The sequence below is a fragment of the Dendrobates tinctorius genome, unplaced genomic scaffold, assembly GCF_039654945.1.
Source record: "Dendrobates tinctorius isolate UK_male_01 unplaced genomic scaffold, ASM3965494v1 ptg000082l, whole genome shotgun sequence".
NCBI lineage: Eukaryota > Metazoa > Chordata > Amphibia > Anura > Dendrobatidae > Dendrobates > Dendrobates tinctorius.
In genome coordinates this window covers 445-26425 of record NW_027361750.1, presented here as the reverse complement: position 1 = coordinate 26425, position 25981 = coordinate 445, and the positions used below count along the sequence as shown (strand labels likewise).

Here is a 25981-nt window from a genome sequence, read left to right as displayed (position 1 = left end):
CATTTTTCCCTTTACTTAAGATAAACCAGGTATAAAATTGACGAGATAAGATCTCTGGAATGCCTTCTATAAACATTCCCAATGCATCAACCTTTCACAGGCTATTTTTGTGCCGACAAGATGACTTTAGTTCATTAAAGACTGTTAAATGTTTGACAGCTTGGTGCATGTGTTCAGTGTTGGAAGCAATCAACCTTCCACCTTTCTCCAAAACAGCATTAGTTGCCAAGCTGGGCTACGAGCTGTACTTTGTTATGACATTCGAGGCCACATCGTCCAAATTACGACACAACGCCCCCATGACACAGAATTAAGTTATGACCTGATATAAAATGGATGAAAACATGAGGCACGAGACCAAAGCAATGAGCCGTGGAGACAAGTCAAAATATGGAAGTTTGCACTTTTTTGTTAACTAAAAGGAGTTGTCAGGACCTAACAACTGATTGATGGTTAGGTCACAAATATGAGATCTGCAGGGGGTCTGCACCTGGAAACGATGCCGATCAGCTGAAATCTGCTCTGCCAACGGCCACATAATGAATAGACGGTAAACTGAAGAACACGTAGGTGACAAGTAAGCAATAATGTAGAGTGGACTCGTGGAAAGTCGGATTCGTCTGAACTATAGTCTAAAGTTCAGGTACCTGAACCCCATATAAATTAATTGAGTGGACACCCCCATGGACTCTCAAATTGTTAAATGGACTTCAAGGAAAAACACAAAAGTTCAAATCGCCCCATTTTACTCCCCTACGGAAAAGATAATTAAAAAAAAAAAAAAAAGATACACAAGTGCTATTGCTGTGTTCAGAAAAGTCCAATCAAAATATAAAAACAAACTATCGCGATTGGTAAAAAAAACAAATTCAAGATTGTCCAAATTACAGTAGTTTATTGGCTGCAATTCCACAAAAAATGCTGTAACAAGTGATCAAAAAGTCACATGTATCCCAAAATAGTATCAATAAAAACATCTCTAAAAATAAGCCATTATTTCTCAGGAAAATGGTTCTCTTGGTCTCGGAAGATAGTGACAACTCAAAATTTTTTTGCAAACGTCTGATTTATTTTCATCACTAAAAATGTAAAAAAAAAAAAAATGCTGGATAAGTTTGGCATCGCCGTAATCGGATGAATAAGGAGACTCTTCTTGTAATATCAGTTCTTACCACAAAATGTACACTGAAAAAACAATTCCCAAAAAAGAAAATCAGAATTGCGTGGGGTTTTTTTTTGTTTTTTTCTCTTCACAATTTCTCCCCACTTGGAATTTGTTTTTGCAGTACACCATGTGGTAAAATGAATGGAGTCATTCAAAAGGTACAACTCGTCCTGCAAAAACACATGACAGAAAAATAAAAGTTATGGTCCAGTGAAGAAAAATGGAAAAACAAAAATGGAAATTGGCTGAGTCGTAGGGGCTTTCCTGGAATATGTTTTCTCTGCCTATCGGCCAGCACTGGGTTAAAATAATAAAAAGCGTTGTTACTCATCCTTCCCGATCCAGTGCTGTCTTTCCATCCCTGTCATGACTACAACGCACATCAAGACTGCAGCCAGTCACTGAGCTCAGGAGCATTTGCCATCTACATTGGCAGAGCCACTAAGATCAGCGGTTGCCTGCAGCGGTGAGGTGTACTGCAGTCTTTACATCATTTATGAAGCCTTCAGTGACATAAGAACACGTTTTCATTGTTCAATGACACCACTCACCGTTCATCATGGAATATTTAGGAGAGGAGAAAGTTTACTAGGACTCATCTAAACTTGAAGTGAAAAACTGCAACCTTAATGCTACTAGAAGAATTAAAAGAGTAAGTAGTAGCCACCCACTGCTAGTCAACTGCCCTTGATTAACTGTTCTGTTCTCTATAAAAGCAGATATTTTGGCAGTTTGCTGGTCTGAGCGTTTCAGGCATATGTTAACACAAAGCCAAGAAAGAAAGACGTGATAATCTTAGAGAAATAACTGTTGTTGCCCCGTAAGCTGGGAAGGGTTAAAAGGCCATTTCTAAACAGTTTGGAGACTATCATTCTACAGTGAAAACGATTATCCACAAGTGGAAAACAGGAAGGACAACATGACCATGCAATGCTCCAAGAAATTGCAACACCCAAGAGCTACAGCTCAGACTTTAAAGGCCTCAGCCAGCAAGTTGTATGCTCAAGTTCATGGCTTATTTGGAAAGAGATGTCCATGAGAAAGACTTATTTTTTTACAAAACACACACACACAGACACACACACACACACACACACACACACACACACACACACACCACATGACAGCATTGTTAAGTTTGAAAAGTTGCACACGAACAAACCACATAATTGTGGAACAATGCCCTTTGCACAGACAAGACCAAAGTAGAGATGGTTTGCCACACTGGCGAAAACCAAAACCAGTATCAGCACAAACACCTCATACTGTCAGCACAGGGGCAGAGGGGTGAAGATATGGGCTAGTTTTGCAGCCACAGGTCATGGGCACACTGCCATCTTTAAGACGACCATAAATTTTAATAAAAAAGATCAAATGTGAGACGATCTATCCAAAAGAGAAGGTTTGGCCAAAACTCGGTGATGCAGCGGGACAATCATTCTTAGTACGCCAAAATATCTACCTCAGAATGGCTGAAATACAAAAGAATCAAGAGCTTGCAATCGCCCAGTCATAGTGCAGACCTTAGCCCAACACAAATGCTGTGGTGGGCCCTTAGAGCGGTGCATAAATGAATGCCCACAAACCTCAATGAACTTAAAGGGTTGTCCCACAAAATAAGCAATAGATCTTGATCGCAGTCTAGATTAGCGAGGGACAAGCTGACGAAACGCGCTTGTCCTTGCTCATCTAGTAGGAATGTGGCTGGAAGAATGCAAATTGCATACTTGCGGTCACGTGACAGCCTGCTCTCAGCAGCAATACCAGTGTCCATGCTGTAAGAACTCAGAAGTGCGTGGGCATAGAGAGAGAGACTGCAGACTAACGCACCAATTGAACTTGGCGATACAAAATGAACTCATCCCCCAAAAGCACTAAAATATCCAGATCCTGGTTGCAACTTTAAAAATGCACCTTATGTATAAGATGAAGAACCTTGTTCCAAAAACTACCAAAATAAGAACATTCCCATAAAATATGCATAAGGTGGGCATTCTCATCACTGCATGTAGGGCACTTGAAGTTCTGCCCAAGTCCATTTCATGGGAAAGGCTGGGTGCACTCTGCAGTAAGAATATCTGTGATCGACACTAGGATTCACTCGAGGACAACTCGGCACTCATTTCCAGGATGTCGTTTCACTGATCATCAGACAGGGCCCAAGCTTCTGCCTCCCATCTAGCTTTCCTCAATAATAGGGAGTGTATTTATATAAGATGCTAACAATTGCTTACACAGAGAGGATACCAGTCCTCTGATGACATTTGGGCTGTGTGTCCACGATCAGGATATAGCAGTGTTCTGGACGCAGTGTATTTTCGCTGTGTCCCCAACGCTGCGTTCTAATCACGCAGGTAAATCCATGTGTTGAGAACCGTGCGGATTTACCGCATCTAGTGAATGGCTGTGGGGGAGACTAGTGTCTCCGCTGCAGATAATTGACATGCTGTGGCTCGTAAACCCACACCGCAGAGAGTTTATGCAGCGTTAACAAGAAGCACAGTGGGCACGAGATTTACAGAAATCCCATCCTCTGTGCTTCTAATGTAGAATGCAGCCTTTTGGACGCTGCGCAGGTGAGCTGTATCCAAAACGCTGCTATTTCAGATTGTGGCCACGTACCCCTAGATTCAACAATAAAAGGATTCTCTACCGAATACATTTTTCATTACTAAAAATATATATATATATATATAGCTCTGGCAAAATTAAGTGACCACTGCAAAATTTTCAGTTTATCTGATTTTTTTCTTTATAGATATATTTTTTAGTAAAATGTAAATTGCTCTTTTACTGTATAAAACTACTGACATCATGTCTTTGAATTTCCAAGCAATACATTTTTTATTTATTTTCAGAAAATGAGAAATATTCAAAATAACAAAAAAATGCAGTGTTTGCAGACCTCAAATAATGCTAAGAAAACAAGTTCATAATCATTTAGAAACAACAATACTAATGTTTTAACTCAGGAAGAGTTCAAAAGTCAATATTTTGTGGAATAACCATGATTTTTAATCACAGCTTTCTTGCGTCTTGGCATGCTTTCCACCAGTCTTTCACACTGCTTTTGGGTGACCTTATGCCACTCCTGGTACAAAAATTTAAGCAGTTCTTCTTTGTTTGATGGCTTGTGACTATCAATCTTCCTCTTGATTACATTCCAGAGGTTTTCAATGGGGTTCAGGTCTGAAGATTGGACTGGCCATGACAGGGATTTGATGTGGTGGTCCTTCATCCACACATTGATTGACCTAGCTGTGTGGCATGGCGCATTGTCCTGCTGGAAAAACCAGTCCTCCGAGTTGGGGAACATTGCCTGAGCAGAAGGAATCAACTGTTTTTCCAGGATAACCTTGTATGCAGCTTCATTCATACGTCCTTTGTAAAGATTAACCTGCCCAATTACAGTCTTGCTGAAGCATCCCCAGATCATCACCGATCCTCCACCAAATTTCACAGTGGGTGCAAGACACTGTGGCTTGTAAGCCTCTCCAGGTCTCCGTCTAACCATTAGACGACCAGCTGTTGGGCAAAGCTGAAAATTAGACTCATCAGAGAAGATTTCCTTACTCCAGTCCTCTATGGTTAAATCCTTATGTTCTTTGGCAAACTTCAGCCTGGCTCTCCTTTGCTTCTCATTGATGAAATGCTTTTTTCCAGCTTTACATGACTTGAGCCATGCCTCTAGGAGCCTGTTATGGAACTGTTCTTGTCGTGCACTTCACCCCAGCTGCCATTTGCCATTCCTTTTGTAGGTCACTTGATGTCATCCTGCAGTTGCTGAGTGAAATTTGAATAAGATGACGGTCATCCCGATCAGTGGAGAGTCGTTTTCGCCCTCGGCCAGTCTTCAGCTTTGTTGTCCCCAATGTCTGCCGCTTGACCTTGTTGTAATGGAATGCCGTCTTAAAAATTTTAAGTATGGAAGAAACAGGATGCTCACTGTATCCCTCTGCTAGTAAAGCCAGAATTGAGCCAGTCTTTTCCTCACTCAAGACTTTTCTTTTCAACTCCTTTGGCATGGTTAAAAGTTATTTTTTCATTCCTATTACTTTTGGAATATTACTAGCACTTGTTTTGCCATCCAGCTTGTCCTATTGCAAGATGATTGTGAACACCACAGCAGGGTATTTTATACTTTCCTTCGTTAAATAAGATTTGGCTCAGGTGATCACCTAATCCGAAGAACATTAAGTAGAATGAGGTGTACTCTGGTTGTAATTCAACTGACACTGGAATGGAATGGCTGTCAGACATGTAGAAAAGAAGATTTTTATAAAACTGTGCAGTGGTCTCTTAATTTTTGCCAAAGCTGTATGGCTGTATATTCTCTCCAAACATGAATGCTTGGCTCACATGAGAAAATGTGTTTTCATTGGGGAAAGTAATTAGAAGCCATCAGGTATTACAATTAGACAGGCCTGTGTCGGCAGACCACAACACACGATGGTCAGTCGGTCTTGACAAAATTGGTGGGCTTGGCAGATAGATGTAATGTGTGAAGTGGCCTTAAAAGGGTTGTCATGTGAATATACTGTATATTATCACCTATCTGCACGATATGTGATAACTTACTGATCGATGGGCATGTGATCACTGGAACCTGTACGGATACAGAATGGGGAACTTTATGTCATGGTTTGAACAGGGTTCTTGCCCTGCACTCACAGGGTTAAGGGTTCGTGGCCTCTTTCTGGATCTGGGAGGGGTATTTATACTCACTCTTTACCAGGGTTCTCTGTCAGCTATACTGTTGTTCTGGTGTGTCTGACCCCTGGTGTGCGTGTATTCTGCGTTGCTTGTTTGCTTCCCGTGTATGACCAGGTCCGTCCACTCACTCTGTACTCCGTCTCTCGTTTTGGTACTATTGTCTTTTCTGGTTCTGACCTCCTGGCTTGGCCATCGTTACTCCGTTACAGTTTGTCCCTATTGTACCGACTATTGCACGTTCTGGTTTTCTGATCTATTGCTACGTCCTGACTATCCATTCTGTCTAACACTTTGGTACTGTATTGCCATCTTGTGCTTTGACCCCGGCTTCATCTGGTTTCTGTCTCTGTCTATGCCCCTTGGTAACATTGTCCTGTAGTTACCTTTCTAGGAGTTTCCCTGCAGCTCCTTGCTCTGTGGAGCTTAGGCCACGCCCCCAGCAATCACATGCTTCAGGTCTTGATACTCTGAAGCACGCATCATCACTGCTGCTGCCCTGCTCCACAGGTATCTTTGAGCACTGTTTTTGTACTCCGGACACATGCACTGGCTCAGTGAGCAAGTGCAGTGCGGGGCTCCTGACACTTTAATCCCCCAATGGGGCACTCCTATCCCAGTTACACAATAAGTGGGATGTCAGGTGCACGACCAATGCTCCACTCATTCAGCAGCCTGATAGGGAATGAATAGATCAGCAGCTGAGCGTGTGCACTGCCGCCTCCAGGACCTGCTCCTGTCACCAGGATCTGCCATATTCGCCATACATGTGGCACTGGTGATGGAGATGTCAGGACCAAAAGCTCTGGGTGGCATAGGCTCTGACATACACAGACTGGGGTGGCAGAAACCTGTAGTCCAGTCAGGCAGAATAGGTGTGTGTGGTGTCAGCTGTAGTAATCCGCTCCCTCTTTTGGCCAATGGGAAAGCACCAAACCCCACAAATAATCCCAAGTAATAGAGTGCTGCCAGATGCCATAACCTCCTGTAGTTCAGTCTTATGCTATCTGTTTCTGCTTTGCTTGTTATATTTCTATTGTCTGACTTTGGCCCATTATCTGACCACTGATTAGCTTCAGAATTTGTACATTGATTACCCTCCTAATTCTGACCTGGCTACCCAACTACGGCTGCCAGCCTGCACCATCGGCCAGCAGCTGACTCTATGGCCCCAACCCAGGGCCCTCTGTGCAAGTCTAGATCCCTGTACAAGGCTTCAAGGACAGCACCTGGGTGTCTGGTATACAGAGTGGCCATGGAAGTCATTTTAGAGCATTCAAGAGACCACTGACAGGCCCAGGTAGCAGCCCCGTTGTGCCAAACAATGTGGGTCTGAGCGCTTGGATTCGCATCGATCAACAAGTTATCACCATTTCTGTGGACAGGTTGATAACTTGTTTTCACCGTACAACCCTTTTGACTAAAGTGGAACACAAAGCTAAAGTAAGTAACAAAAGCTTTCAAACTCCATAATAATCTCTCTCAAAATAGCAACTCAAGAGGCCTCCAGCACAAGTGTGCATGTGCAACATGGAAGTCAGAGACATGCAGCTTCTCTATGCGTTACACAAGAAGTCACCTCAAACCTGCAAAGTGGTGGAGAGAAATGTTTATTGTAGAAAACTGTAAAGCTGCTGCTCAGCCAGCGCTACAGCAGCGAGGAGAATGGACGGCTGGCACAGGCCGACAAACCCATGCTGGACGGCATCCAGAGGAAAAGCTGCTAAAGGCACCAAGATGAGCAAAGACGAATTACAGTTCTCCGGTGCCAATCCGGATAAAAGCCATAAACTGAAGCCGCTTGTCGTGAACAAAGCCAAGGTCTTTCAGGAATACCCACCATCTGTCTGATCTATGGCAGGGGACTGGCTTCACTATGGCAGGCATCTTCAAGGACTGCGTATTAAAACACTTTGTTCTGTCGGTAAGATAATACTATAGAAGTGGAGAAATGACTGATGGCAGCAAACCCAACCTAGTACTAAACAGAGATGTCAAAAACTGCATCCGGAGGCTGCTACATACAAGATGGTGCGGGACTCCTTCTCCAAAAGGCCTTAAGACTAATATTTAATATCTATATCTATCTATATTTATATCTATCTCTATCTAATGGACGGTCGCCTCACATAATGAACCAAACTATTTCCATCAGTAATAACTCACTGAAGTTATTGTAAATGGGCAAAAAAATCGTAGTTACTTGCCGTTAACGGTATTTCTCTGATCCCATGATGGCACCACGGATATACGGGTTCCGTCATGGGGGAAGGAGAAAATCGTAGTTACTTACCGTTAACGGTATTTCTCTGATCCCATGGCGGCACCCGTATATCCGTGGTGCCATCATGGGGAAAGGGGAAAGTACATTGTTCATACTTATTATTGGAAAACTGTAGCATGCAAAGAATTATTTAGCATTTTTGCATGTCTATCCACAGGAAAAGTAATTTCCTGCTCGTTACCCAGGTGGTCACATACAAAGCATAGAAGTCGATCAAACCGAATTCTCCCAGTAATTTATTGTGTAGTGTCTGATGCCACCATGTGGCAAGATCAGTAATTACAGGCACTGCTTGCCTGAAAAAAGAAATGGACACTAGGTGTTCCCAGCTGAGGTCAGTAGTACGGCATAAAACTGAACAGACTAGAGACATTACGTTCAACTAACGAGCTGACAAAGCGCTGGAACAGAGGGGTTTCATGCAGAATTAGAAAAAGTCATTACAAAATATTTCTTACTTAAACCATAACTTCTATAATATTAAATATGACACCATTAAATAGCATGTCAAGGAAATATCAGTAACACTGTAGATGATCAGCATTATTCAGAATTGTAAATGGTGAAGGCATATTAATAAATTAGTGATAAAGCAGTTCTCTAAAATAAATTAGTCAGTGGCATCAAAACAGAGATTGGGTCTCTAACAGGCAATCCTGCATGTGTTGCGGCTGTCGATCAGATGTGAGACATGCAGCCACAGGGACTCGAATATATTTTTTCAAGCACGCCAAAGACATTTTGTTCGGACCCAAGCATGCTCTGGTAACACCTTATGGCTGGTTTCACATTAGCGCTTTGTGCGCAACGCATCGTGCACCTATGTTTAACATGACGTGCGCATGGTCTTGCGCACACTTGCGTTTTCGTGCGCATGCGTTTTTTTGTCTTTCGCACCAGACGCAGCATGTTGCATTTTTTGGTCCGCCCTGTCTCGTCAAAAAAACGCTTGGGCACGGAATGCGCAAAAACACATCGAAGTCTATGGGAACGCATGCGTGCGCATGGTCTTGCGCACGCTTACGTTTTTTTGCGCATGCGTTTTTGAGGTAAACAAGTCTGGAATGTTCTCTGGACAATGGAAAAAATGTCACACCTAAAAACGCATGCGCATAAAAAAACCACAAACGCATGCAAAAACGCTTGTAAAACGCAAGCAACGCTGTGTTTTTTTGACGCACCAGCGTGCGCATGACGCTAAAAAAAAAAACCGCGCGTTTGTTTTGTGTTTTTCTTTGCGTTTTTTATGCGCCCGATGCACTGCGCAATAAAACGCTAATGTGAAACTAGCCTTATCCCAGCACGTTCGCTCATCACTAAAGCTTAACTTTATGAGTCACTTATTATTGATGGTAAAGTGATTATTAGCGGGTAAAAAATACAAAGAAATTTATAAAAAAAAAAAAAAAAAAATTTGCCTCTTTGAATGGTCTATCCAGATCCTACTGCACCTGCCATAGTCCGAAATGCTGGTTCTCATTTAAGAAATCCATCCAGTGCAAGACTAATAACCATGGGAGAAAATGCTTGAAAAGTCCCTCTGTAAAGCAGGCTAGCAAATGTAAGATCTAAAGAAAACCTGGAAGTCCCCGGGCCGCCTAATACACAACCAATAATGCTGAACAGCAATGAGTCCGGACCCTGCGGCTGCAAACACACGAGCCAAGAGCAGCCCCTTATGGCCTGAGCTGGAACTGCAGACAATAAAGTTACAAATGTAAGGAAATTCTTATCCCAGCAAATATTCTTCTGGATATTTACCCTTATATTCAATCAGCCTAATCACTGGCGAGAAAAATATAGATTCCATAAAAATCCAACAAGTGGTCAAAGAATTTTGCAATCTTCTTTGTGGCCAAACAATTCCAGAAATTATATCAGAAATCTAGGATTGTATTTTCTGGTGCACAAACAGAACAAAGATGGAGCAAATCTATTCCGAGGAGTCGCCTCTTACTACATTTGGTGCGGATCACTCCAGGTGATGAAGAGTCACCGAGACAGGAGCGGGAGAACGCTCCTGCAGGGTGTAGCACAGACGTGAGAAAGGTCACCGGAGTTCATAGCCTGTAAATCCCGGTCACCGGAGGTCATGGCCGATAAACCCTGGTCACCGGAGTTCATAGCCGATAAACCCTGGTCACCTCACCGACGTTACAACTCACTGCGTGAACTTTCTATGGGAAATCGAGGGATTCTTGGTGGACAGGTGAGGATTATGGTGGTTTATTATTTATGTTACAGTAATAAATGGGAAAGAGACTGACGGGAGTATTTATTTAAAATTGAAGGACTTTGTGTTTCTTTCAAATAAAACACTTTATTCTGGCTGTGGTTTTTTACAATATGACTATGGGGTTGGTATTGAGGGTCTCTTATAGAACCCTCTCCATTATAAAGCCCTGGGCTTTATGTCAGTGGCCATAAAACAGCTCACATCAACCCTAAACCTATTACCCCACTTTCCACCATACCAGGGCAAGTGGGAAGAACGAGGCCAAGCGCCAGGTTTGGTGCATCTCATGAATGTGCCATTTCTGGGGCAGTTGAGGGCCGATGTTCTTCGGCTAGGAAGGCACCATAGATATTAGCTCCCTCTCAGACTATTAATATCAGTATGCATGTATCTGCTTAGCCACGGCTCTGGTTATTAATTATAGCGGGGAACCACACAATGTTTTTTGGGGGGTCCCCCATTTTAAGAAACAGCAAAGGCTAAGTAGACACCTGTGAGATCATTTTAATAGCTTGGTAAACTTTATTTTCATTACCCCCTTCTCAAGCTATAAACATCAGCCCTCAGCTGGTGATTAAAAAAAAAAAAAAAAACCATCAGGGGACCCCACTACATTTTTTCCTTTTAGGTATTTAATTATGAGCTAAATACAAGTACACTAAGCTGTACTGCACTGATTATATATAATTTATCATCTATCTATAGCTGTAGCCAATATTGTTTTATTAGTTACTAAACTAGCTTGAAATGACAATTCCTGTATGTAAAAGCGGATGTTAAAAACACATTGCATATGGATGTCATGGGTGCTAGGTGAGAAAAATCACACGACACTCACCCAGCTTTATTGGACCAACATTGGACCGATTTTCTAAACGCAGATGAGTATAAGCCCCAAGTCTAATATTTGTTAAAGGGAACCTGTCAGCAGGATTGTACACCGTCACCTACAGACATTGTCAGGTCAGCGCCATTATACTGATTACAAATGATACCTGGGTGATGAAATCCATCTTGTGATTGTTGTGCAATCTTTATTTTTCAGTTTTGAGTTAATGATTTGCTCATGCTCAGGGAAGGGCCTGTGGGGCACTGTGATCGCATCGATAATGTGCAGTTAATTATGTGTGATGGGTATATGGGCACGGGACAATGGGATGGAGGATATGTATGATGGGTATATGGGCATGGGACTATGGGATGGAGGATATGTATGATGGGTATATGGGCACGGGACTATGGGATGGAGGATATGTATGATGGGTATATGGGCATGGGACTATGGGATCGTGGATTTGTATGATGGGTATATGGGCACGGGACTATGGGATGGAGGATATGTATGATGGGTATATGGGCATGGGCCTATGGGATCGTGGATATGTATGATGGGTATATGGGCACGGGACTATGGGATGGAGGATATGTATGATGGGTATATGGGCACAGGCCTATGGGATGGAGGATATGTATGATGGGTATATGGGCACGGGCCTATGGGATCGTGGATATGTATGATGGGTATATGGGCACGGGACTATGGGATGGAGGATATTTATGATGGTTATATGGGCACGGGACTATGCGATAGAGGATGTGTGATGGGTATATGGGCACGGGACTATGGGATGGAGGATATGTATGATTGGTATATGGGCACGGGACTATGGGATGGAGGATATTTATGATGGGTATATGGGCAATGCACTATGGAATAGAGGACAATCATTATAATTGGTTATAATTAACCACAGTTAGTTACTATGCCCGGGCAGCGCCGGGCTCTTCAGCTAGTTAATCATAAACTTAAAAAAACAAAAAACAGTTTGAAAATAAATGAATTTATGTATACCATCAAAAAACATGGATTTTTGTGAGTACTCACCGTAAAATCCTTTTCTCCGAGACGCTCATTGGGGGACACAGAGACTGTGGGGTGTGTGCTTCTGCCGTCTGGAGGCCGACACTAAGTGTACAAAAAAAGAGTTAGCTCCTCCTCCGCCGCATACACCCTCGCCCCTAGGCCGGGCGTAACTCAGTTTAGTGCATAAGCAGTAGGAGAACGCGCCTTAAACTCAGGCAAGAAACTATATGTCTGAAAAAGGGGGCCACCCTAAACCTTGTACAAGGATTTGTAAAACTCAAAATAAGTAAATGCCAACTGGCTGATAGGGTGGGTGCTGTGTCCCCCAATGAGCGTCTCGGAGAAAAGGATTTTACGGTGAGTACTCACAAAAATCCATGTTTCTCCTTCGTCTCATTGGGGGACACAGAGACTGTGGGACGTCCTAAAGCAGTCCTCTGGGCGGGATCTTAGTTCACCCAATCCCTGCTAATTTGCGCCCCTGATTAGAGGTGCGCAACTGCTGCCTGGAGAATCTTTCTTCCCAGGCTTGCATCCGAGGATGCCTGGGTATGTACGTTATAATGTTTGACAAACGTATGTAAACTGGACCAGGTAGCTGCTTTGCATACCTGCTCCGCTGAAGCCTGGTGTCGTAGTGCCCATGAGGCACCCACTGCCCGTGCCGAGTGAGCCTTGATCCCTGCCGGAACCGGCGTGCCACTGATCTGATAAGCTTCTTGGACCGTCAGGCGAACCCATCTGGCCAAAGTCGCTTTGGACGCAGCGAGCCCCTTCCGCCGTCCCTCTGGAACCACGAATAGAGCGTCTGTCTGGCGGAATGGCGCCGTCCTCGTCACATACCTCCTAAGAGCTCTTACCAGATCCAGGGTGTGCAAAGCCTTCTCTACCCTGTGCACCGGTGCCGGGCAAAACGAGGGTAAGACGATGTCTTCGTTGATATGAAATGCAGACACAACCTTCGGCAAGAAGGGGGGAGCTGGCCTTAAAACTACCTTATCCTTATAAAAGGTTAGGAACGGTGGTTTACAAGATAAGGCCGCCAATTCCGAAACCCGCCTAATAGACGTTATGGCTACTAGAAAAACGACCTTTCTGGACAGGTAAGGTAAGGAGACCTCTTGCAATGGTTCGAAAGGGGCCTCCTGAAGGGCTCTGAGCACCAAGTTCAGGTCCCATGATTCCGTCGGCGCCTTATAGGGGGGTACTAAATGTGCGACCCCCTGCATAAACGTCCTAACCTGCCAGACGGAAGCGACTTTTCGTTGGAAAAGCACCGACAGGGCCGAGATTTGCGTTCTGAGGGAACTCGGGGCCAACCCTGCGTCCAGCCCTGCCTGTAGAAAAGCCAGTACGTTGGGGATCGAAAAAACCAGAGGAGCCACTTCACGATCCCTACACCAACGGAAGAAAACTTCCCAAGTTCGATGATACACCCTCGCCGAGGAAGGCTTTCGGGCACTCACCATCGTGGCCGCCACATCGCGTCTGAATCCTGCCTGTGTTAACAGCCAAGATTCAATGGCCACGCCGTCAAACACAGGGCCCCTAAGTTCGGATGGCAGATCGGCCCTTGGGACAGTAAGTCCGGCCGATCTGGAAGACGCCAGGGTACGTCCACCACTAGTTGGACCAGATCTGCGTACCAGGCCCGCCGGGGCCAGTCTGGGGCCAGCAGAATTGCTGGAACCTTCTCTCTCCTTATTTTCCTGATAACTCTTGGAAGCAGCGGCAGCGGGGGGAACAAGTACGGGAGACGAAACTGGCTCCACGGGAGCACCAGCGCGTCTGCTGCGATTGCCTGCGGATCGAGGGATCGAGCGACAAACCTTAGTACTTTGGCATGCTCTCTGGATGCCATAAGGTCCACGTCTGGTGTCCCCCACCGTTGGCAGATCTGCTGAAAGATCTCGGGGTGCAGGGACCATTCCCCTGCCGCGACCCCCTGTCGGCTGAGAAAATCTGCCGCCCAGTTTTCGACTCCTGGAATGTGCACCGCTGAAATTACCACGCGGTTCTTCTCCGCCCAACGTAGTACCAGTCCGACCTCGCGCATGGCTGCCTGGCTGCGCGTGCCCCCTTGATGGTTGACATATGCTACTGCTGTAGCATTGTCCGTCTGGATGCGCACCGGCCGGTGTCTCAGGAAACACTGGAAATGTTGTAGGGCCAATCGTATTGCCCGTATCTCCAGAATGTTGATCGGGAGAACTATCTCCTGAACGGACCACCGCCCCTGGGCTATGTGACTCTGGAAAACTGCTCCCCAACCTTGCAGGCTTGCATCGGTCGTCACCACCAACCATTGTTCCGGGGGAAAGGGTTTCCCCTGGACCAGAGACGAGTCGCGAGTCCACCACCGGAGTGAACCCCGTACCAGCGGAGACAACTTGCACCGATGACTGAGAGACAGCAGCCTCCGGTCCCATGCTGTCAAGAGCGCATGCTGAAGCGGACGGAGATGGAACTGGGCAAACGGGATTGCTTCTATCGCCGCCACCATTCTGCCCAAAACACTCATGCCATACCGGATGGATCTGGAGCCCGGCTGTAGAAGGTTCCGTATCCCTTGCTTGATTTTTTGCGCCTTGTCCTGAGGGAGGATCACCAGCCCCCGGGAGGTGTCGAAAATCATGCCCAGGAACACGATTTTTTGGGCTGGAACCAAAGACGACTTGCTCCAATTGATCAGCCAGCCCAGACGGGCCAGGGTATCCAGAGTAATACTGACATTGTCCTGGCACTCCTGAAACGACGGCCCCTTTACCAAAAGGTCGTCCAGGTAAGGTAACACCGTTATGCCCCGTGCATGCAGGATGGCCATAACCACCGCCATTATCTTTGTAAAGACTCTGGGGGCAGTGGCCAGACCGAAGGGCAGAGCCACGAATTGGAAGTGACGTCCTCCGATCGCAAATCGCAGGAACCTCTGGTGTGGGGGGAATATCGGAATATGCAGATATGCATCCTGCACATCGATTGAGGCCAGGAATTCCCCTGGATCCATGGCTGCAATGACCGAGCGGAGGGATTCCATCCGGAATCGCCTGACCCTGATGAATCTGTTTAGGATCTTTAGATCCAGAACCGGCCTCACAGTCCCGTCTTTTTTGGGGACCGAAAAAAGATTGGAGTAAAACCCCTGCGACTCTTCGCCCTGCGGCACTGGGGCGATGACCCCTTTGTGCTGTAGCGATGTTACAGCCTGTAACAAACTCTCTGCCTGCGAATCTGTTTTGGAAAGTCGCGAACGGAAGAATCGCTGAGGTGGCCGTCCGACAAACTCTATCTTGTACCCGGACGATACAAGTTCTGCCACCCAAGTGTCGCGTGTCACTGCGACCCAAACGTGGCTGAACCTTAGTAGGCGTCCGCCCACTCTGTCGTCCGTAGGTACGGAGTGCCTCCAGTCATTTAGCTGGAGGCTTTTGGGGCTTGGCCCCCTTCGCTCTGGGTAAATGGCCTCGGCCTCTACCCAGCGGATTGGCCCTGTAAGAGACTTGTTTTTCCCTACTCTGGCCATCGTTTGCGGAGGAGTACGCCCTGGCCGAAGTCCCCCCCCAGGGGCTACGAAAGGGTCGAAAACGCCTTTGCGTTTGCCTGAATGCCGGGCAACTTCTCTGCTGCGGAAGGAAACTACTTTTCCCCCCTGTGGCTTCTGAGATAAGCCTATCCAGCTTCTCACCGAACAGTCGATTGCCCTGAAACGGCAATGAGGTTAAGGATTTTTTAGAGATAGAATCCGCTTTCCACAGTCTCAGCCATAACGCACGCCTAATGGCGATCGCATTCGCCGCCGCCACCGCCGAGCACTCGGCCGCGTCCAGTGAGGCGCTGACAAGGTAATCACTTGCTCCTGACATCTGATTTGCCACCTCTAAGACCTCCGCGGGGAGATCCCTGTCCTGGAGGGCCTTATACAGAGCGTCCCCCCACGAAACCATGGCCTTAGCCACCCAAGTCGCCGCAAAGGAGGGGGCCAGAGCCGACCCTGCTGCCTCATAAACCGAGCGGGCAAGCCCGTCCATGAGGCGATCAGTTGGGTCCTTTATAGAGGAAACACTGGGTATCGACAATAGCGATCTTGATGCTAAACGTGATACCGGAGGGTCCACTACTGGCGACTCTACCCAAGCCTTATGGAGCTCAGGGGGAAACGGATACTTTGCCTGCAGCGCTTTTTGCATTGCAAAACGCTTATCCGGGTGATCTCTATGTTTCTGGACTAGCTCCTCAAACTCCGGATGCGTGGCAAATCTTCTATGTGGTCGCCTGGATTTCTTAAAAGAGACCTTGTGACCTGAGGCTGTGGGCACATCGTCCTCGATCTCTAATGTCTGGTTGACTGCCTCAATGAGACTGTCCACCAAATCCTGGAACCCCAGACTCTCTAGATTCCAGCCTCTTCCTCCTCCTGATCGCTCCCAGAGCTCAGTGACGGGGAACGGGAGACGAGGACGAGCTCTCTTCCGCTGGCAGACCCCCCTCCCTGCTCCTGCCCGGGCCCTGAAGGGATTCAATTGCCCTTGTAAGGGACAGCATAGACTGCGATAAGGACACCGCCCATTCCGGGGGGTCCTGACCCCTGGGTTCAGAAACAGTGGGGGGCTCCTGGGCGCGCTCCGACTCACAGGCTTCACAATATTTACCCGCCTGTGCCTTTGGCAGCCTGACCCCACAGGACACGCAAACCGCGTAAAGGAAAGAGTGAGCTTTCCCTTTGGCAGACATACTTGCACAGGCTGAAGGCAGAGTAGAAGGAGGAGGAGGGTAACCTCTTCCCTGACAAGCAGCGTGGTTCTCCAAACGGAGTTACACTCACCCACCGGCTCCTGTCTGCAGTACCCCTGCGTGGATGCGAGGTGTTAGGGCGGAAGTCTCTCCGGAACCTATATCGCGCGTCTCCGCATTCGCCGCCGCCACCGCCGCGTCAGCGGGCGGGACTTCCGGCTACCACCGGAAGTCAGCGGGCGGGACTTCCGGCTACCACCGGAAGTCGGCGCGCGGCTTCGCGCGATTGCAGCGGGGCCGCGGCCGCCGGCGGGCTTCCGGCCGCGCCCCGATACACGCGGCGTGCGGAGCCCGGGTGCCTAGCTACCGCTACTCACCAGCGCCAACCTGCGGTGCGCTCCAGGAGCGGATCCCCCATATATAAAAAGGTGAGCAGGACCATCCGCCGTGCGGCGGGGGGGGGGGGGGCTCTGTCGGTTTTACTCGCAGCCTCTTCCCCCTGTACCGGATCCCCCGCTCCCGCTCTCACCTGCGCCTCCGATTCAGCCCCCTGGACTCACAACCAAGGGGTGGACGGGGCCTCCATACACTGCTGTTGTAGGAGAGGAACAACGTGGAGGCTGACCACTGGTTCTGCTCACACGCGCCTGATGAAGTTGTGGGGAAACCGAGTCCTCTAATCAGGACGCGTTGCCCCTCTTTCGTTAAAAAATAGATGTCTGGAAAAAAGTCCCAGATGTGTCCCTCGGTGCGGGAGAGGACACGTGGAGGGTTACTCACACGTGGTCGCCCGTTGGTGATTTGGGGAGATCGGATCCTCTCTATAGGATCCGTCGCCCCTAACTTATCTTCATAGAAAAAAGGGAAAAAAAAAATCTAGTCTGGAACTCCAGACTGCGTGTGCCTCCATCAGACACTAAGCAAAAAACTGAGTTACGCCCGGCCTAGGGGCGAGGGTGTATGCGGCGGAGGAGGAGCTAACTCTTTTTTTGTACACACCCCACAGTCTCTGTGTCCCCCAATGAGACGAAGGAGAAAGAATAATTAACTGAACATTATTGATGCGATCACGGTGCCCCCACAGGCCGTCCCAGAGCACGAGCAAATCATTAACTCAAAACTGAAAATAAAATATTAAACAACAACCACAAGACGGATTTCATCACCCAGGTATCATTGTAATCAGTATAACTGTCTGTCGGTTACTGTGCACAATCCTGCTGGCAGGTTCCCTTTAATTTTAACTTTTGCAGAGGAAATGTATCATCTCTGTGTAAACTGACAGAAGCTAAAGGGGGTTTTACATATAGCGATATCGCTAGCAACATCGCTATAACATCACCGACTTTGTGACGTTATAGCGATATTGCTAGCGATATCGCTATGTGTGATACTTACCTCCGACCGGCTCCCCCGCTGTCTGTCGCTGATTGCGCGAGATCGGGCGGCTCCATTTCTCGTCGTCTGCTTCCTGCTGGGCCTCCTGCTGTGTTAGACGAGCGACGCTGGACGCGGGCGGGCGGACGTCAGGATCGCTGTGTGTGAAAGGTGAGTATCGTGCGCTGCGTCGCTGCTGCATTGCTGTGAGATCTTTCGGTGTGACAGCTCACTAGCGATCATTTAGCGATGCACCAGCGATCCTGACCGGGTCGGATCGCTGGTGCATCGCTAAATGTAAAAGGGCCTTAACCCTTGTGTGCTACATGTCATTATCAATCTGTAGAGCATTAAGACTGCAGATTACAGCTAACGAGGAGAAATTGTGATGCGTCAGTACAAACTGACATTCCATTTTTTATGAATACTTTGTATCACTATATGCCGGTTGTGCACCAAGATTGCTTACTATACCTGTTGCCAATAAAAAAACAGTGTCAGTATAAACTGAAAATCAGCCATCTTTTGTGGAGACTTTGCATAAGTGTAAGATTACGTTAAATTATGGAGAAAATACATTGTGTCATTATAAACCGAAACCATCTCCTGCAAACATTCCACCTCTATACAAAGCTATAGTGCACGGAGACTGTCAAATCATATCCACTACACCGCGCCAGTGCACACTGACATCAACTGCCCTTTGTGAACAGTCTGCATCATCAATGTGAGTCGGGTGTGTACTACGAATAGGCAATTAGCTATGAGTCCTGTCTGTGTGAACAGACATCAACCAGGTGTACACCTCACTAATACAAGTCTGTTGTGCACAAACATTGCCAATCATCACCACTATAGGAGAAATACAAAGTGTTAGTGCAAACGGACACAGACCATCTCATGAAAATTCTGCTTCAATATAAAGCTGATGTGGACCAAGATTGGTAATAATAGTTACTATAGAGAAAATGTATAGTGCCAGTATAAACTGACATCAATTATCTCCTACCGGCACTGCGTCTCATTATAAGATTGGCAATTATAGCTATTGCAGAGAGGGTATACCTAATCAGTATAAGCAAACATCGGCTATCTTTTAACGATACTTAAAGGGAATCTGTCAGCAGATTTTTGCTATGTAATTTGAAGACAGCAGGAGATAGAGGCTAAAGCACAGAATTCAGGGATGTGTCACTTGTCAAACAGCATACTGAGGTTTACTAACTCTGAAGGATTTATCACTAAGAAATTAACATTGCTGGACTAGTCCGACAACGAAGCACCTCACTGTCTATGGACCTTGCACATGGAGAGCATGGTTCATTCTAAATCTAAAAGCTCTGTGTGAGAACGGCTGCACCCAGCATTCTATGTGATACATCATTGGATCCAGGGTCGCTATGCCAAACGTTAGGAGAATCTCAGATGAGGTAACAAACGCCTGCTGACAGATTCCCTTTAACCCCTTAACGACCGCCGATACGCCTTTTAACGGCGGTAATTAAGGGTACTAAAACCACAGCGCCGTTAATTCACGGCGCTGTGATTTAAGTGAATAGCGCCCCCCAGTGTCGGATTTTCTCCGGGGTCTCGGCTGCCAGGGGTAGCCGAGACCCCAGAGAACATGAATCGGTCGGTTTTTACCAACCCCCGCTTTTGCGATCGCTGTTATTAACCCTATAACGGCGACCGCAAAAAAAAAAAAAAAAAGCCGCAATTTTACATTTAATTTCTCTCTCCTCTGATGTGATCGCACATCAGAGGAGAGAGAAATAGGGTCCCCGATCCCCCCCCCCCGGTACCTCTCCGTGGCCCTCAGTCCCCTCCCGGTGGTCCCACGTCCCGCCGGCATCCTCCGATGGGCGCCACCATCTTGAAAAATGCCAGGCTCCGGCTGGCAGATTCCATTCATTATTTTGATCACTATGATAAACGATCATAGTGATCAAAATAAAAAAAATAGTACATAAACCCCCCCCCCCCCGTTTATCACTCCCTTATATAGGCCAATATAATGAAATAAAGAAAATATTTTTGGGTTAGGGTTAGGGTTAGGGCTAGGGTCACGACTAGGGTTAGAATTAGGAATTAGAGTTAGGGGTGTGTTGGGGTTAGGGTTGGAGCAAGAATTGAGGGGGTTTACACTATTTGCCAACTTTGGGGGTCTAAAAATTGGGGTCTAAAAAAATCACATGTGGAAATAAAAAAAAAGACTTTATTTTCACGGCTCTGCGTTTATAAACTTTTGTGAAGCGCTTGGGGGTTCAAAGTGCTCACAACACATCTAGATAAGTTCATTAGGGGGTCTAATTTCCAAAATGGGGTCACTTGTGGGGGGTTTCCACTGTTTAGGCCCATCAGGGGCTCTGCAAGCGCAACATGATGCCCGCAGACCATTCCATCAAAGTCTGCATTCCAAAATGGCACTCCTTCCCTTCCGAGCTCTCCCATGCGCCCAAACAGTGGTTCCCCCCCACATATGGGGTATCGGCGTACTCAGGACGCTTCTGTGAAGCCCTAGGGGGTTCAAAGTGCTCACCACACATCTAGATAAGTTCCTTAATGGGTCTAGTTTCCAAAATGGGGTCACTTGTTGGAGTTTTCCACTGTTTAGGCACATTAAGGGCTCTCCGAACGCAACATGGCATCCGATCTCAATTCCAGCCAATTCTGCGTTGAAAAAGTCAAACGGCGCTCCATCCCTTGCGAGCTCTGCCGTGTGCTGAAATAGTGGTTTACCCCCACATATAGGGTATCGGCGTATTCAGGAGAAATTGTACAACAAATTTTGTGGTTGATTTTCTCTTTTAACACTTGTGAAAATAGAAAAAATTGGTTCTGAAGTAAATTTTTTTGCAAAAAAAAGTTAAATATTAATTTTTTCCTTCCACATTGCTTTAGTTCCTGTGAAGCACTTAAAGGGTTAATAAACTTCTTGAATGTGGTTTTGAGCACCTTGAGGGGTCTAGTGTTTAGAATGGTGCCACTTTTGGGTATTTTCTGTCATGTACACCCCTCAAAATGACTTTAAATATGATGTGGTCCCTAAAAAAAAAATGGTTTTGTAAATTTTGTTGTAAAAATGAGAAATCGCTGGTCAACTTTTAACCCTTATAACTTCCTAACAAAAAAAAATTTTGCTTCCAAAATTGTGCTGATGTAAAGTAGACATGTGGGAAATGTTATTTATTAAGAAATTTGTGTGACACATCTCTCTGATTTGAGGGCATAAAGTTTTAAAATTGCAAAATTTTCACCATATTTCCATTTTTTTCATAAATAAACACAAGACTTATCGAAGAAATGTTACCACTAATATGAAGTACAATATGTCACGAAAAAACAGTCTTAGAATCAGCGGGATCCATTAAAGCGTTCCAGAGTTCTAACCTCATAAAGGGACAGTGGTCAGAATTGTAAAAATTGGCCTGGTCATTAAGCTGCAAACTGGCTCTGTCGCTAAGGGGTTAAATCAATGAGAGCCCGTTCATTAAACGAAAAAGACAGAATCACATCAATTCATGACATGCATTCCATGACTACATATTACATTTAATCCATGAAGTATAACTAGTTTTTTTTTTTTAGTAAATTATTACATATCATGAATACAACGTGTGTGGTCACAACTGATATTTGATTTAACGCTAAATTTGCATTTGCCATTGCTAGAATGGAACATTGTAGTCATCGGGATGCATTTAAAAAACACCTTCCTCTAGCGAGTGTTTGGTTCAAGAATTGTGCATGAAATGGTTGTTCTCAGAAATTTCAGCATCTACCAAACATGTACAAAAAAAAAAAAATGTACAGAAAATGTAGAGAAGTGTATCAGACTAACCTCTGGTTGTACATCCCTCTGTAGTTGTAGTTGGTTCGGTGATTGGGTAGTGGTTTTGGATCTAAGGGCCTATAGATGGCCGGCTCTCCACGCTTCATTGCGAGACCGTTCAGCTCAACTGTTGGCGTGATGCTACCTGAAAGGACAAGAAACAAGGAGGTGAAAACATGGAAGGCAAAAACTATACTGACAGAATATACAATGCAGAAAAAAGATATACTAATATATAAAAGCTTGAAGATTTCATATGGCATAAAGTCTTATCCGACGTCTGGGACCCCGACATCCTCTGTGAATCAAGTGCATGGTGCCCAGTAGAGCGGAGACTATGGACAAGTTCTGTCCTCCCAACAGGCTTCACACACAGCAAAGCTTTATCCGTGGGCCTGTAATTCTGTCTAGTATGGAGCTTTACAGGCTTCTGTGTGCCACCATGTAGACGCCAACGGGTGAAGTGCGTACCAAGTCATGCTTCAAGGCGACAACAGCCCAACAAATGGCATCTGAAGAAGCATGAATACAGTTTGTGTTCTGTTGTAATTATACAGGGCCCCACAAAAATAAATCCGTGGTCCAAAGAAGCCTGATGATTACCCTCTTAAAGGGGTTGTCAAATGTAAACAAGTTCACAGCTATAGGTGATCATCTACTGCTGGGTGTGTGACTAACAGCTTGGAAGAACGGGGTACTTATCTGCCTGTTCGAACAGAGCGACCATGAGCATGTTTGACCTGCTCTCCGGTCATTCTTTAGGGGGCTTCTTAACGCTGCACTTGGCCTTTTCTGGCAGCCTCCTAGAGAGTGAATGGAGCAGAAGTCAGACATCCGACCAGCCGCTCCATTTTGTGAAGTGGAATAAAGGTCTCCTTTGGGGATAAAAAAAAGTAAAAGAAAACCTAGTACTGCCAATCCGTGAGGGTCACAGCAGTAGAACACACAAATCTGTAGATAAGTGATATTATTAAATACCCCCTTTAATATGGCAAAGCTTAAAAATTCCAAATTACTGTTAAACCAGAGATTATAATAGAAATCAACTAGACGCAATAGGACCCCTGTTTTCTATCAATAGTGGACTGAGGAACCTGCTTTTTGGATCTCCGAGGTTCCAGTCGTCAGATACCCTCCTTTAAGATATTTATGACATATAAAATTACATAAATCTGCAATTAGAAAGTAGCTGAAAAGGGAAAAAAATGTTAATAAAAATAAATAAAACCTAAGAGTACAAAAAGCTGTGCGCAAGCTCAGCAGATACAAGGATTAGTAATACTTTTCTTTCAGTGGGTACGGAAAGTATTCAGACCCCTTTAAATTTTTCACTCTGTTGCAGCCATTTCAAAAAAGTTCATTTTTTTCTCATTAATGTGCACTCTGCACCCCATCTTGACTGAAAGAAGGACAGAAATGTAGAAATTTTTGCAAATTTATTAAAAAAGAAAAACTGAAATATCCCTTGGTCATAAGTATTCAGACCCTTTGCTCAGTATTGAGTAGAAGCGCCCTTTTGAACTAGTACAGCCATGAGTCCTCTTGGGAATGATGCAACAAGTTTTTCACACCTGGATTTGGGGATCCTCTGCTATTGTTTCTTGCAGATCCTCTTCAGTTCCGTCAGGTTGGATGGTGAATGTTGGTGGACAGCCATTTTCAGGTCTCTCCAGAGATGCTCAATTGGGTTTAGGTCAGGGCTCTGGCTGGGCCAGTCAAGAATGGTTAGAGTTGTTTTGAAGCCACTCCTTTAATATTTTATCCGTGTGCTTAGGATCATTGTCTTGTTGGATGGTGAACCTTCAGCCATGTCTGAGGTCAAGAGCACTCTGGAAGAGGTTTTCATCCAGGATCTCTCTGTACTTGGCAGCATTCATGTTTCCTTCAATTGCAACCAGTCATCCGGTCCCTGCTAAAAAAAACACCCCCATAGCATGATGCTGCCACCACCATGTTTCACTGTTGGGATTGTATTGGGCAGGTAATGAGCAGTGCCTGGTTTTCTCCACACATACCGCTTAGAAATACCACCAAAAAGTTCTATTTTCTTCTCATCAGACCAGAGAATCTTATTTCTCACAGTCTGGGAGCCCTTCATGTGTTTTTTTAGCAACCTATGCAGGCTTTCATATGTCTTGCACTGAGGAGAGGCTTCAGTTGGGCCACTCTGACATGAACGCCCCCCTGGTGGAGGGCTGCAGTGATAGTTGACTTTGTGGAACCTTCTCCCATCTCCCTACTGCATCTGTAGAGCTCAGCCACAGTGATCTTGGGGTTCTTCTTTCCCTCTCTCACCCAGGCTCTTCTCCCACGATTGCTCAGTTTGGCTGGACGGCCAGGTATAGGAAGACTTCTGTTGTTCCCAAACTTCTTCCATTTAAGGATTATAGAGGCCACTGTGCTCTTTGAAACCTTGAGTACAGCAGAAATTATTTTGTAACCTTGGCCAGATCTGTGCCTTGCCACAATTCTGTCTCTGAGCTTCATAGCCAGTTCCTTTGACCTCATGATTCTCATTTGGTCTGACATGCACTGTGAGGTCTTATATAGACAGGTGAGTGCCATTACAAATCAAGTCCTATCAGTTTAATTAAACACAGCTGGACTCCAATGAAGGAGTAGAACCATCTCAAGGAGTATCACAAGGAAATGGACAGCATATGACTTAAATATGAGTGCCTGCGCAAAAGGTCTGAATACTTATGACCATGTGATATTTCAGTTTTTCTTTTTTTTAAAAATATACAAGAATGTCTACATTTCTGGGTTTTTTTCAGTCAAGATGGGGTGCAGAGTGCACATTAATGAGAAAAAAAATGAACTTTTTGAATTTACCAAAAGCTGCAATGAAACAGAGTGAAAAACTTAAAAGGGGTCGGAATACTTTCCATACCCACTGTATATTGTTTTCATGCACTATTGATATTTTTTTTTACTGCAGGGCATTCAATCATGATATTTCTGTCTTTGTTTTTTTTTTAACTTGCCAGGATTTCTGAACCCTGAAGCTGTTAAAGTATAATACGTGCACAGCACTGCCAATTTGACATTGCTGTGTACCACATTCATTTTATGGGGCGCCTTTGCAATGTAATTGTTAAGCAGATGCTGGGTGAAATCCGCCTGAAAAAGAACAAAATGGTCAAGATTATCTGTACTCTCTACAACCTTATGTCATCTCTCTGTGGCTCAAGAAGTTAGGCAAGATGCCAGTTTTTATGACATAATCACATGGCACAATACAACAGCTCAAGGGACATCGTAGCATGGTATTTCACATCAATTCTTATTAATGTTTCCACGTACAAAAGAGGTGATCAGAGGAGGATACCTGGGAAAACTGCACGGGGATGCAAGGCAGACAGAAAATTATTAACCTGAAAAGCTGGAATCTTCATTATTAATCAAGGCCAGTATATAGTAACACAATGAAGTGCTGACATCTGCAGGTAATCCATGGTGATCCTGTCCCAAACAGCCCAATGCTCATTATTTATTGACAGATATTAAATGTGATCTCCACTACACATTCTTCAGTAAAAGAGAAGAGACTTTTAGAAAATGTTTAGAAAAGTGTACCCCAAATATTAGTAATGTAAAATAATGGAGTGATCACTTACCATACCTTCCCCCTCTCTAGCTCCGGCCCCCCACCGCTGTTCTGTTCTCCGTTTTAGCTGTAGAGCTGTCGTCACTTTGTCATCTCACATCACCGCTGCAGCTAATCACTGAGCTCTGCGGCTCTGGCTGTAATCAGGAGGAGCAGCTGAGCTCACCGATTA

General features: G+C 45.5%; 1 protein-coding gene across 3 annotated transcripts in view; it reads right to left on the bottom strand.

Moving 5' to 3' along the window:
• The window catches only part of STAU2 (staufen double-stranded RNA binding protein 2), a 322980-nt gene extending 300616 nt beyond the window's left edge, over positions 1–22364 (bottom strand). For all 3 annotated transcript variants that reach the window (XM_073583829.1, XM_073583830.1, XM_073583831.1), the window contains exon 1: positions 22209–22364. In XM_073583829.1, the coding sequence (XP_073439930.1) occupies positions 22209–22306 (98 nt within the window). In that variant the 5' untranslated portion in view covers positions 22307–22364. The remainder of the gene's footprint in view (positions 1–22208) is intronic.
• Between the last annotated feature and the right edge of the window lie 3617 nt (positions 22365–25981).